We start from the raw sequence: 13,230 nt of genomic DNA, 5'->3' as shown, positions 1-13,230 counted from the left end.
TAGTCAAACTTTCTATTGAAAATCCTTTAATCTAATTATTTCAATACGTGCAGAATAGGCACATATTTTTGAGAGCTCTGCAAGCTGCTGCATTTCTTATTTTGAAGAAATTATTTTATTCCAGCAGGAAATGATAGAGACAAGTTTGACGTTATGTAGGAAGTACTGATAAATAGACAGATGCTGAGCCACACCGACCAGAACCCTGTGTGGATTTGCTGTGGGACACCTACATTCTGTGAGTCCTTAGTTACAGGAATCAATACTGTTTCTCATTTTGGTGCCTTATTTCTATGAAATACTCTTTGTCAGAGACATTCTAATCTTCCTCTCAACCCACACATAAAGTCCAAAACGCAATTTCTGCTTTCCCCTTTCAGAATATATGAAATTGGATTCTTTCTTCAAAAAAGAAGGAAATAAGATTGTTGAAAAAGCACTGATGAGAACTATTGGAAAGTTGACCTTAGAGATGTAGAAGGGGAGGAGGGCTGGGGAGAGGTAAGTGCTTTCACAATATCTTCTCCTTGAATTTTCAAGGTTTCTTCTTAATGATGAAAAGAGCAAAGCTTGAGAGGTCAAGTGCACTGTTATAACTGTGAGACACAGCAGGGATTTAAACCTATTTTTCCACATTGATATATCCTGTTATATAGTGCCTGGTACTTCATCACTCCCAGAATATATTTTATTTAAGAATAAGAATTTGGTATGGCCCTTTTTTCATAATACTCTTCCTTTCTCTATCCTATGTTTCAGGAAAACCTGAGATTAAGAAAAGTTGCTAAGGAAAATGTCAAAGCAGTAAAGGCTGTTAGGTTCCCTTATACCCCTAACCTGTAAAGCTGACTATAAAGTCAGCTGACCTGTGAAATTGTATCGGGCCTGAGGTTAGATCGCTTGATGCTTGGCTTGATGCTTTACTGTCACTGTGCTGAAAAATCGCAGTAATTTATTATAGAAATGCATCTATATTTTCATTTGCATTTGTCCAAAAATTGGACAAGTAGTTCTTTCTGTAATAAACAACAAAGAAAGAGCTGGGCTTATGGATTACAGAATCTTCAGTTTGAGAACAAAGAATGTTGGGTCTCAGAATTGGGGCATGTAATTAACTGGGAAAGATTAGCTGCCATAGGTAGGATAGATGCTGGGGAGAACTTCTTATATTTGATGCTTTTCCTTCCCATTTGACTGGTCATTATTTGATACTTTATAGAAAATAATAGAAAAGAAATAGATTTCTATTTATTTATAATAGAAAATAGTATCTCCAGTAACCGCCTGAGAAGAATACGATATCAGAATAGCACTGGAATCTTTCCAGGTAGATATTTAATATAAGAGTAACCACTGTTATTTGATTCTTAGTGTATCTGCCCAACTCTCCACCACATAAGCCGGGTAGAATTCAAGTCTCACAAGAGGTCGTCCAAATGGTACACTCTTTTATATATGTTAACCTGGGACAATACCAGATTAGCTGAGTCCTAACTTAACAACATATATGTTCTACACACCATTCCCTCAGACCTCCAAAAGGGACAGCTAGAATACTGGCTTTCACACACCCCCATACCTTACTAGTAAAACCAGCCTTTAATCCCTAGAGAAAAGCAATCATTGGGAAAAAACAATATCTGATGAGTACAAGCAACACAGTAATAAAACCTAAATCAAAGAGACTAAAATTAACAATGTACTGAACAGACTGAAAACTTAAGATAAAGTATACTTTAACAAAATAAGGAAATGAATTAGGTAGGTGAGACAGGAAAAATGTAGGAAGAATCAATGCCAGACACTCAGCATGACATATATAATCGCTAAAGTGAAAAACTTGGACAGGAGAGCTGAATAGCAGAAGCGTAGTAGAAAGAAGAGTGAAGCAGATCAGTGATCAGGAAAGGTAAAGGCATGTGGGTGTAGGTAAGAATTATGGGATCCAACAGTAGAGTCACATTCTAGAACATTCTAGAGTTACCATAATGAAAACACAAAGACCTATGCAAACAGTATTATGGGAAGTAATGAAATAAAATCTCTAACTTACTAGCTTTGGGCAATTGAAAACATGTAACTTTATATACTTAGAAATAGGGATTTTTTTTGGGGGGGGGGAGGTCCAGTCATGAGGCCTGAACTCTGGGCTTGGGCGCTGTCCCTCAGCTCTTCAGCTCAAGGCTAGCACTCTTCCTAGCCCAAGGGATGTTCTTAAATACACATATTAAATCCTCTAAAGTAGGTAACTGAGAAAACTGGAATGTAAGAAGGATAAAGGGAAAATTAGCAAACCAAGATAGCAGCCAAGAAAAAGATTTATGATGAATTAGGTTATTTTTTAAGTCTATGCTACATACAGTTTCTTTTCAAACATAGTGGAGAGGTACATGCATAGAAAGCTTAGTGATTATCTGAGGTAATCTCAAAGACAACCTCAAAGAAATAATAGAAAATGGATCTTCTTCCCAAAGAAAAGTACTCAATAAAGACATTAATCAAATTCTTTTTAATGCCAGACTGTTCAATTTCAATGAGGTAAGATGCTATCTCTCCTTTTAAGCCATGGTATTATTCTCCCCAGCCAAGCTCTGCTCCTCTGGGACATCTCTGAGACATCATTATCTTTTACATAGTCATTGCTTTACATACAAGCATAACTGATACTGCAATATAACCCTCTCTCTTTTAATGAATCTGAAGGCTAAAGGGAATTTTGTGGTCATCTAAGTCCATGTGCCACTACCTCAGGAATATCTTCTGCCTCCCAAACTATGGAAGTACATGCATCTACCTACTATCTCTGAGACAATTCTCATTAATCTCCCTTGACTATGTTAATTATTACTGGGACATTAAGCTCCTGTCATAAACAAACAGGTTTCATTACAACTTTCTTTACTCTACTTTCTGGGAAGAGCCCTTCTATCCAACCACTCATATTCCATCCATCTGCTCAAATTTTATCCTTCGTAAAAGCTGGGCCTAGGTCACCCCAGCACAAAGCACTACTCCACTTTTCTGCATTCACAATGCCAGGACCTTCTTCTTAACCCCTATGATTCAGAGCTCCTCCCAACTTTGAATAACTAATTTGCCATGGATTATGCAGTATTCCAGACTGTTGCAAGTCCTCTTTCTTGTAAACTCTTCTGCCAACAGCTTGTGTTTGAATATTGATGTCTATTTGACTGAGCCAATTTGAATAACAGATTCAGTTTTGTAATCTATAAAGATGGTATTAAGATGGAGACAGGCCGATTTCTTAGTATGGAAAATAAAAAAGAATGTTTCAGGGTCAGGTGTGATTGTACACAACTATAATCCTAGCTATTCTATGGGTAACAATAGAATGATCACAGTTTCAGGTCAGCCTGGGTATAAATTTTGTGAGAACTACCATAGAACAGGAATTCTCAGCTAGTAAAGCTAACACTTACCTTTAGAAAATAAGCTCAAGAATACCATAGAGAAACAAGGTTTTCTGTTTCCACACAAAATTTGGTTTTAAAACTGCTTGAGTGCATAGGGAAGCATTTATTTTTTTTCTGAATGAGGTCCTGAGATGTTCAAATGCTAAGTGGAAAGCACAGTCTACAACTTGATGGAGCTTATTGGGAATTAATATCCTTTAAAAAGTATTACTGAGATGTTAATATAATTCAACTCCTTTATATAACAGAATGTTTATTCCTGAAATTTGAATTACATCCATATAATGGAATATTGTCCAGCTAAAAGTATTAGATTAATAGGGCAAGATTTTATAAAAAAAAAATTTTAAGTGGGAGAAGAAGTATCGCATATGCTATGTGTCTCTAGGTTTACATGTGGAACAAATGAAAAAGTTGGTTAAAGATTCCGTCTTTATTTTTCTTTAAAGCTTTGAAAGTGTCTGTGAATTACTTACTATAATAAAGATACTCTTTTTGCCAGTCCTGGGGCTTGAACTCAGGGCCTGGGTACTGTCTCTTTTTGCTCAAGACTACCATCACTCTACCACTTGAGCCACAGTTCCACTTCTGGTTTTTTTCTGTTTATATGGTATGGCAGAATCAAACCCAAGGCTTCATACATGTTAGGCAAGCACTCTACCACTAAGCCACATTCTCAGCCCAATAAACACATTTTTGGTAAACCTATTTCTACTCAACAATAAAAAGAAAAGCCAATTTCATTTTAAAAAATGAACGAAAGACCTTAACAGCACATCAACAAAGTTGATATATAGGGTTCGTATACTGAAAAAGTACTCCACTTAATATGTCATCAAGGAAATGCATATTAAACTAGCAATGACAGACCACACATACCTATTAGAATGGCCCAAATCCAAAACCGTGAAAATAAATGCTGGGAAGGATGGATCAATACTAACTCTCATTTGTTACTGGCAGAAATGCAAAATGATGCAGCTATTATAGAAGAGTTGGCAATTTCTAAAAAAGCTAAGCATTTTCTTATATCAACCAGAAATTACACTCCTTGATTATTTTCAAGTGAAAAAATCTATGTCCCCACACAAAAAAAACCCTGTATACGGATGTTTTCACAGCTTTATTCATCACTGCCAAAACTTGGAAGCAACCAAGATATCCTTCAGCAAGTGAATGGATACACTGTGTACAACCAGACAATGGAAAGTTATTCAGCACTAAACAGAAATCAATTAGCCAGCCATGAAAAGACATAGAAGAAACTTAAATGCCTATTACTGAGCAAAAAAATCAATTTGAAAAGACTACATGTGATATGATTCCAACAATATGACATTCGATGATGACAAACAATGAAGACTATAAATGGATTAGTTGTTTCCAGGAGTTAAGAGGAAAGAGGGGTACAGAGGAAAAGCACAGAGAATTTTATATGGCCATGAAATTACTCTGTGTACTACAATGGTAAATATATGTGCTTCAACATTTGCCCAAACCCATAGAATATACAGTATCAAGAGTAAAGACTGAGGGTTGGATGGGATGGGAAGGGGAAACAAAGGAGGAGGCTACAATGCTTGATAAGAAATGTACTCATTATCTTGCCCATGTAATTGTAACTCCTCTGTACAGTATTTTCACAATAAAAAAAAAGAGTAAAGACTGATATAAACAGTGGGTTTGGGGGTGATAATGATATATCATTTAGTTCCACGAATTAAAACAAATGTTAAAATGTAGATATAATGTAGAATGTAGTTAACCAGGACACTGGAAGACAGGGAAGGGATGGAAGTAAATGAGAAATCTCTATAACTTCCTGTCAATGTTGCTATGCAAGGTACTCTAAAAAAAGGAGGTCTATAATATTCCTTAGTATGCCTGACAGTTAAGGATAATGATAGAAAGAATATCCATATGCTTTTCTATTTGTGCAAACCAGAAGCTCAATAACAGAAAGTATGCTCTACTAGAACCAAGATATATCTTAACTCCAGACCATCCTTTGGAACAAAAATCTATAGGACTGCTATGCATCGTTGGTTCATGTCTGTAGTCCTAGCTACTCAGAACGCTGAGATCAGAGAATTGGTTCAAAGCAAGAAAGGCGACAAAGCCTGTAAGACTCTTATATCCAATAAAACACCAAAAACCACAAGTGGAGCAATGGCTCAAGTTGTAGAACACTAGCCTTAAGCAAAAAAGCTCAAGGACAGCACCCTGGTTCATAGTTCAATCAATCTCCAGGACTGGCATTTAAAAAATCCCTAAAAATTCTTAATAACCCTAAGGTTTGTCCATGTTAATCCCAAAGTATGTCCAAATTTTGTGTAGATGCTGTTTTTTTCTATTATTTTAAAAGGACGTAGCTATGCTATGCAATTTGAGTTATTTCTTTATTATTTATTTATTTATTTTTATTGTGAAAATACCATACAGAGGGGCTACAATAACATGGGCAAGATAATGAGTACATTTCTTATCAAGCATTGTTGCTCCTTTGTTTCCCTTTCCCATCCCTTCCCATCTTCCCTCCCCTCCCCCTTGAGTTATTTCTTTTATTTTTGATTAAAAATTCATGGATAAAATTTGAGTTTGGGGCTGGGGTGTAGCTCAGTGGCAAAAGGCTTGTCTAGAAAGTACAACATCCTGCATTTGATCCCAAGTACCAAAAAAAGAAAAAACAAAAATAAATTGAGTTTGACACACAAAGAATAGATTTTACATAACTCCAATGGGAAAAAAATTAACTAACTAAATTGCCTTTTAAAAAAACTAAAAAACTTAAAGAACTTGAAAAAATTAGTGATCATTACTATATCAATAATCATTTGTAATTGTACCCTTTAACAGCCACTTAGATATTCAAGTCAAACTGTTCGAATACCTTTAAGAAAGAATAGTACCTGATAAAGCAGAAACAAGAAACCCAAAGCCCTGAAGTATGTCAAGATCACGAGATAAGATTTAAGCCAAATGAATGCAATCTGCTGCCTCTCTCTCACCCCATCAACTCCAATTCTCCTCATTTTTACACCATCTAGTAGTGCTGGCTCATTGTCTCCCAGTTTTGTGATGAAGTCTAACCTACAGCTGCCAACCTAAGTGATTAATAGTACAGAGTTTTTATGTCTTCATAGGTATTTCAGCATTTACTGTTCTCAGTCTAATACATGGACTTTTTCCCCTTGCAGATCAATATGAAGAACCTGTAAATAATGTTAATAGGCCTTACATGTACTAAAATTAGTTGATTTTCAAAGAACAGTATACAATGGAAGAAGAGCCATGCTGTTCATCTTATTTTCAGCAATCTGAGGTTCCCTTTCTGCACATTCATACACCTAAATATAATGGCCTGTTTGGTAACCATGACTTCTTGCAAAATTGAGAAATTTGAATTAAAAAATTAGGAAAATACAAGGTAAGAATAATTAAAATATACCTGGATATCATAAAAGTGATAGTGTAATGAGATCTTAGCATAGATGCTTTTACAAACAAAGTTAGCACAGAACTGGATTGAATTGCACAAAACTGGATCAACACTGGCTGACAATATATTACATCACATCAGTCAATTTCCTGTGCATCTCCAAGCCTCTGTTTGGCTTGATCCATAGAACAGGTAAATTTTACCTATCCTTTGGGGTTTTGTGATCATTTATTGTTCTGCAACAGGAACCAATATACAAGGACATGTGTACCTCCATGTTTATTGCAGCACTGTTCATAATAGCTAGGATATGGAAACAACCCAGATGCCCCACCACAGATGAATGGATCCAAAAATTGTGGTATCTATACACAATGGAATATTATGCAGCCATTAGAAATGGCAAAATAATGGATGGCATTTGCAGGGAAATGGATGGAGCTAGAAGGAATCATGTTGAGCGAGGTAAGCCAAGAGCAAAGAGACAAAGGGTACATGGTCTCCCTGGTGAGTGGATGCTAAATCCAAAATGTTAGGTGATACGACAAAACTAACAGGACTCAAGAAACAAAGAACTTCCACTCATCTGGTCGAACCACTACTAAATATCCCCATGCTGCTGATCACATGTATGGTGTATATGTGTACACCGTTATATGTTATAGACTGTGATAGACAATTTGCTCCAGGAAAGTTAGAATGAACTTGTGACTTTAAATGAGCATCATTATTCCATAATACTGTGAAATTCAGGAAATTATGTAATCACTTAATCACAATAAAAAAAAAAAAAGAACCTCAGGGAAGGTAGGGGGGGAAGGGATGGTAGGGGTAAAACAATGGAGGGGGTAACAATGCTCAATAGGAAGTGTACTCATTACCTTACTCATGTAACTGTAACCCTCTGTATAGTATCTTTACAATAAACTTTTTTTTTAAAAAAAGAGAAGATTAGGCATGTTGTGAGAGTTCACACAATTGTTAGGAGAGGTAGTGTGAGACCTCAGACCTCCTCTTATATAGTATGCTTTTATCTATCCCTCTGAGCCAGAGACTGTGCAACAATCTGGAAAAAGAATAAGGAGTTGTTTTAGTTCCTCAGAAGAAGAGGACAGATAGGAAGTGAGAGAAATTCCCTAGAGTGTGTGACCTCCCAGCTAGGAGGAAAGAAAGAGCCAAAGAATCTTTATACTGCAAATAAAACGATAACACGATGCTTGGTTTTATATAACTAGTAAGCCTTTAGTTTCTAAATTTGTTATCTCTCTTTTGTTCTGCTTTTCCACACAATTATGTATTTATTTATTCATTCATTTCCCCAGCATCTATTTTCTACCTGGTACAACAGGGCATAAACTACTCTGTTTTGTAAAAGCTAGGTTTTAAAATATGCTTTCAGATTTTACAGGTGTTCACAATCAAATGGACTCACAAATTAGCTGAATGCTACTAGCTTCTCTTCCAGGGTTAGAATGAACTTCTTCATGTCTTAGAATAGCACTAAATAAGCAACTGGCTTTTATTTGGGGGCTGTGATTGTCACCAATGCCTATCCCTAAACATTTGAATGATAAACATTGTCATGAGATGGTGGGAATAAACAGAAATCACAACAGATTTCCAGGTTTAATTAGCAACATTTAATCTTCTAACAGAAAGACACGCAACAGCCTGAGCTATTAAGAAGAATGGTGAAGGTCAGATAAGTTGATGTTAGGGAAATGAACCCTAAGATATGTATTCAAATGTTTTTTTTCTTTCATGCTATTGTTTCTAACACATTTATAAGATTATTTCTTTGTTGCTTTGTATGTCCCTCCCCCATGGTATAACCCCTGCTTTTACTGTATTTGATGTCGGTATAATTTGTGGAGGGGAAGGGGAAAACAAATCGTTTAAATAGGGATACAGATGGACCCATTGCAACAATGAGATGTACAAGTCCTTATGTCAGAAACGAACTTTACAACTCTGGTAGGGGAGGGGGAGGAGGGCTAGATGGGGGTGATGGGGGAAGGATGGGATGGGAAGGGGAAACAAAGGAGGAGGCTACAATCCTTGATAAGAAATGTACTCATTCTCTTGCTCATGTAATTGTAACCCCTCTGTACAGTATTTTCACAATAAAAAAATGAGGAAAACTAAAAAAAATAATAAATAAAAAATAAATTATTGTTCTGTTATACCTACTAAGAACAGTGTCTCACGGTTAGTAACTATACAAGAAGTATAGTTATTATTTTGAAGCCTAGTCAATGAACAATAGTACCAAGAAAAGTCTCAGGATCTTTTGTATATAAATGCTGAAATATTCAAAGACTTTTTTACTTCTCTTTTAAATCACTCATGAAAACATATTCCAGAGAAAGTGATGCATTTTCAATCATTTTCAACATGCCTGTCCCTTACCTTTGCTTTTATTATCAGTTCTTCATGCTTACAAATTAGCTTCTCATTATCTGAAAGTGATGAACCTAGACCTTGTTCCTGCAAATCATTTATGTTTTTCTCAAACCAACTAGTAACCTAGGGAGAAGAAACAAAAGAGAAATCAAAATTAGAATGATTTGGCTAAACAAAGAAAGACTTAAAATTATTTCCTCAACATTTCATAACTTTAGCTACTTTAACTTCTCTTTAAACAAATCATATATATATATATTAGATTAGTTTAGTCTGAATGCTTTTTAAATTTTTTCTTTTTCATTCTCTACATTTATAAGAGAAACAAAGTAAACCTGAAAAGCACGAAAAGACTCAGTAGATAACAAAGCATAAACAAAATGATTCAAACTTTCTTCAAAAAGAACCAAATGAGTTCCCTCCCATTCAGTCCACAAAACAAGCATTCTTTCTAAATATGCCTTCTTTCCTAGCCACAAATACAAATTAGAGTGTAGTTACAGAGACCTCTATGAAGACAAAAATAGTATTTGCATAATTATATTTTCCACTATGAAAAAGAAAATGAGCTGGGTGTTGGTGGCTCACACTTTGTAATCCTAGCTACTCTGGAGGCCGAGATCGGAGAATCACAGATCAAAACCGACCAGACAAGAAAGTCTTTGAGACTCTCATCTCCAGTTAACTATCTAAAAGGCCAGAAGAGGGTACAGTATTAGTCTTGAGCACAGAAGTTCAGGAACAGAGTTTAAGCTCCAAAATTGTCACTGAGAAAAAGAAAAAAGAAAGAAAGGAGAGGGAAGGAAGGAGGAAGGAAGGAAGAGAGAGAGAAAATATAGGAAAGGAGAGAAAGTAGAACACTTAGTTTATTGCCACTGCTGAAACCCATATGTAGAAAGCAAATAGAAATATTAAAAATCTATTGACCTTACAGGTGGCTAAAGACATAACTCATATTCTTATACACGTGACTTACAATACTTATTGTTAAAACAATTAGTATCAAAGAAGTTGAAAAGAATATTACATATTTTCTCTCTGTGTCTGTCTCACTTTTTCCTTTTTTATGCAATAAATAGAACTCAGAGCCTCCTTGGTGCTAAACACTCTTCATATAAGCTTTATCACCAGCCCTTAAGACCTATGACTTAAGATTCCTGCATATATATTCCTCATGCTAATTTAAGGGAAGAGAGTTGGATTTTCACTGAAAGTACTATACAGCATTATCCTCATAATCATACCCTAACTAGTGATTCTTAAGAGAAAATTATAAGGTAGACAATTCACTCATTTTTGTGATTTTTGACAACTCGATGAGAAATATGCTATAATCATTGTAGTGATAAAAATGAGTCTCAGGTAAGTTAAGCAGCTTATCCAGAGCTGCACAGTAAATGGCAGAAACAGGATTTGCTCTCAATTCTACAGGATTCCAAGATCCATGTTCTTTCCACTGTCCCCTGCTACCTTGTCTAGCTAAACTAAAATTTCACAGCCCAGGAATCAGGAGTTTTGACTTCAAAGTTCAAAGATGAATAAAAGCATCCATTCAAAATGGTGGGACTATCCCAAGCCTGATACTTTGTCTCTATTTATTTTTTCTGTTTATAACAACCATGAGACTTCTTCTAAATCCAGTAACACAAGGGAATATGTGAAACAAGAGGCCAATAAGAGCGCTGAGGCCTACAGTTACACACAAAAGTTACATACACTACAGAAATCCAAATTAGAGGCTAATCTAGATAAAAGACCCTTTGTGACACAGGAGTTAGATCACAATGGCAATTATGAGCAAAACGTCTGCACCGCTCACAGCAGTTTCCTAGTTCAGAATGGATCACAAAATATGGACCAACAGGCTTTCTCCTGCTTTCAACAAATTGAAAATATTTGTTAATCAGAATTTTAGTCCTTCCTCTGTGCAAAGAAAAGAATAATAGTGACTCTACATTGTTTTCCCAGGAAATGCACCTTGATGTCTTCAGAATATTTGATAATCTATGTACACTACATAAACCATTGAGTCATCTCTATATTTAATGTACTTTATATTTTGTGTATTTATAATTACTTGAAAACAGTCTGTTTTGATTCTATCACAAATAAAACTGGATGATAGGTATAATATGTGTATTACTGGATGATAGGTATAATATGTGTATTAGGACCCACAGAGGACATTTTATTAAGAATTATAAAATTATTATTTTATTTTGTATAACAAATGACATCTTGCATCACAAAAGTTTCAGTGAGTCCACACAAAAATACAGCCAGAGGAAGGATTTAAAAAATACTTCGAAATGAAGTGGATGGTGAATACAGATAACTTTCAGAGATCATTTATTTTATTAGATATTTGAAGTCAGTTTAATTTATTCTTAGCTGAAGTAGGAGAACCTAGAAATCTCAAGAATGCTCTTTTGAGGGACTGTTAATATAGAAGCTGAGTGAATGAAATATGGGTATAAGCATGTGTTCACTAATCTTCCCAAACAGGTGAGTAATCCAAACATTCAGTTAATCCTATTAGAGTTTGTGCACAAAAACTTGTCATCCAACACATGCCAGTGGTGATGAAAGCTAGAAGAGAGGGAATGGTTTTGATTTTTAAATGAATTCACCTGATTTTCAACTGGCCTTATCCTCTGGATTTGGCTGATCTAGTTCAGCCCTCAAAGGATACTGTTCCAAGAAGGCAATGCTATCCCATACAAGATAACATGGTTCAAAAACTGTGATGATATTCAGTCTGTATACCTATATCCGATCTGTATACCTGCCTGTCAAAGCTGGTTGAGTCTTTGGATCTCAGTATGTTTACTAGTAGATGTACCTTAGAAAGAAACAGCATATTAAAAGGAAACATAGTTAGAAAGACACTAGCTAGACACTAGTTAGAAAAAAAAAAAAGACAAGGCTGTTCCATTTAATCATGAAGCATTCACACATTCTAGGAAGAACAGCCTCATAGATCAGATTTACCACACATGCTGTGGCATATACATAAAAAGGGGCTCTCAGAATTCTGCTCAGGCTAAAATAAGACACCCTAAATAACCAAGAGCAAGCCAGCCACAAGACTCATACCCTGTAAATCAATCATTCAGTCTAGTAAGTAGCTACCTCTGACAGCTGCATAGTTATTCCAAGTGCACTTTTTTAAATAAGCTTTGAAATTACCTCAGCTGCTGTTCTGAGTGGTAAGTACCATAAATGATACATTAGAACATAGTTTTGCAAAACCATAAGCCTTCAGTTGGTGTGGAAAAGAAGAACGAAAGGCATTCAAAGTGCACACTAAAAAATTGGTTCTGAGTATTGATAGGATAAAAATTAATTAATTAATTAATTAATTAATTAATTAATTAAAAGAAGGTAATACAAATCATTTCCCCTCTTTTTTAAATAAGTTTTTCATTGTGAAAATACTGTACAGAGGGACAGGAGGGTTACAATTACATGAGCAAGGTAATAAGTACATTTCTTATCAAGCATTGTTGCCTCCTCCTTTGTTTCCCCTTACCATCCCTGCCTTCCCATCTCTCCCCTCCTCCCCTCTTTTTCTTATATCTTACGTTTTCAGCTTGACCTAATCAATGCTTATGATCACCCAAGCAGTTAGAGATAGTCTTGAAGAGGAGAATTAGATAAGACATATTACCTAGGAGAGAAAGGGATTGGACAAATTTTTTGGGAGAGTATGAGGGAGTGGCCTGGCATCCATCAGAAGGTTACAAGAAGTAGAAACAGAAGCCAATGAAGATGCAAAGGTGAATCAGGGATGTTAAAAAATAAACCAAGAGCTATTTTGAACATTAAAGAAGGATATCAGAAAAAAATCTGCTTAATTGTAGACTTCATGTCACCCATTGCAAAAGCCATTAACTACCCATATCTAGTGAGGCCCTGGAAAGTACTCCAAACCAATCAGGTTCTAAGTGTAAA

The 13,230-nt window shown here is 35.6% G+C and overlaps 1 protein-coding gene across 1 annotated transcript in view; it reads right to left on the bottom strand.

Moving 5' to 3' along the window:
- Positions 1–13,230, bottom strand: part of Ccdc141 (coiled-coil domain containing 141) — a 166,238-nt gene that overhangs the window by 90,084 nt on the left and 62,924 nt on the right. The window contains exon 6 of the mRNA XM_042688394.1: positions 9,283–9,399. Coding sequence (XP_042544328.1) covers positions 9,283–9,399 — 117 coding nt within the window. The remainder of the gene's footprint in view (positions 1–9,282; positions 9,400–13,230) is intronic.

This window comes from Dipodomys spectabilis, unplaced genomic scaffold, assembly GCF_019054845.1.
Source record: "Dipodomys spectabilis isolate Male_0828 unplaced genomic scaffold, ASM1905484v1 ptg000115l, whole genome shotgun sequence".
Lineage (NCBI taxonomy): Eukaryota > Metazoa > Chordata > Mammalia > Rodentia > Heteromyidae > Dipodomys > Dipodomys spectabilis.
This window is presented reverse-complemented; position numbering and strand designations above follow the sequence as displayed.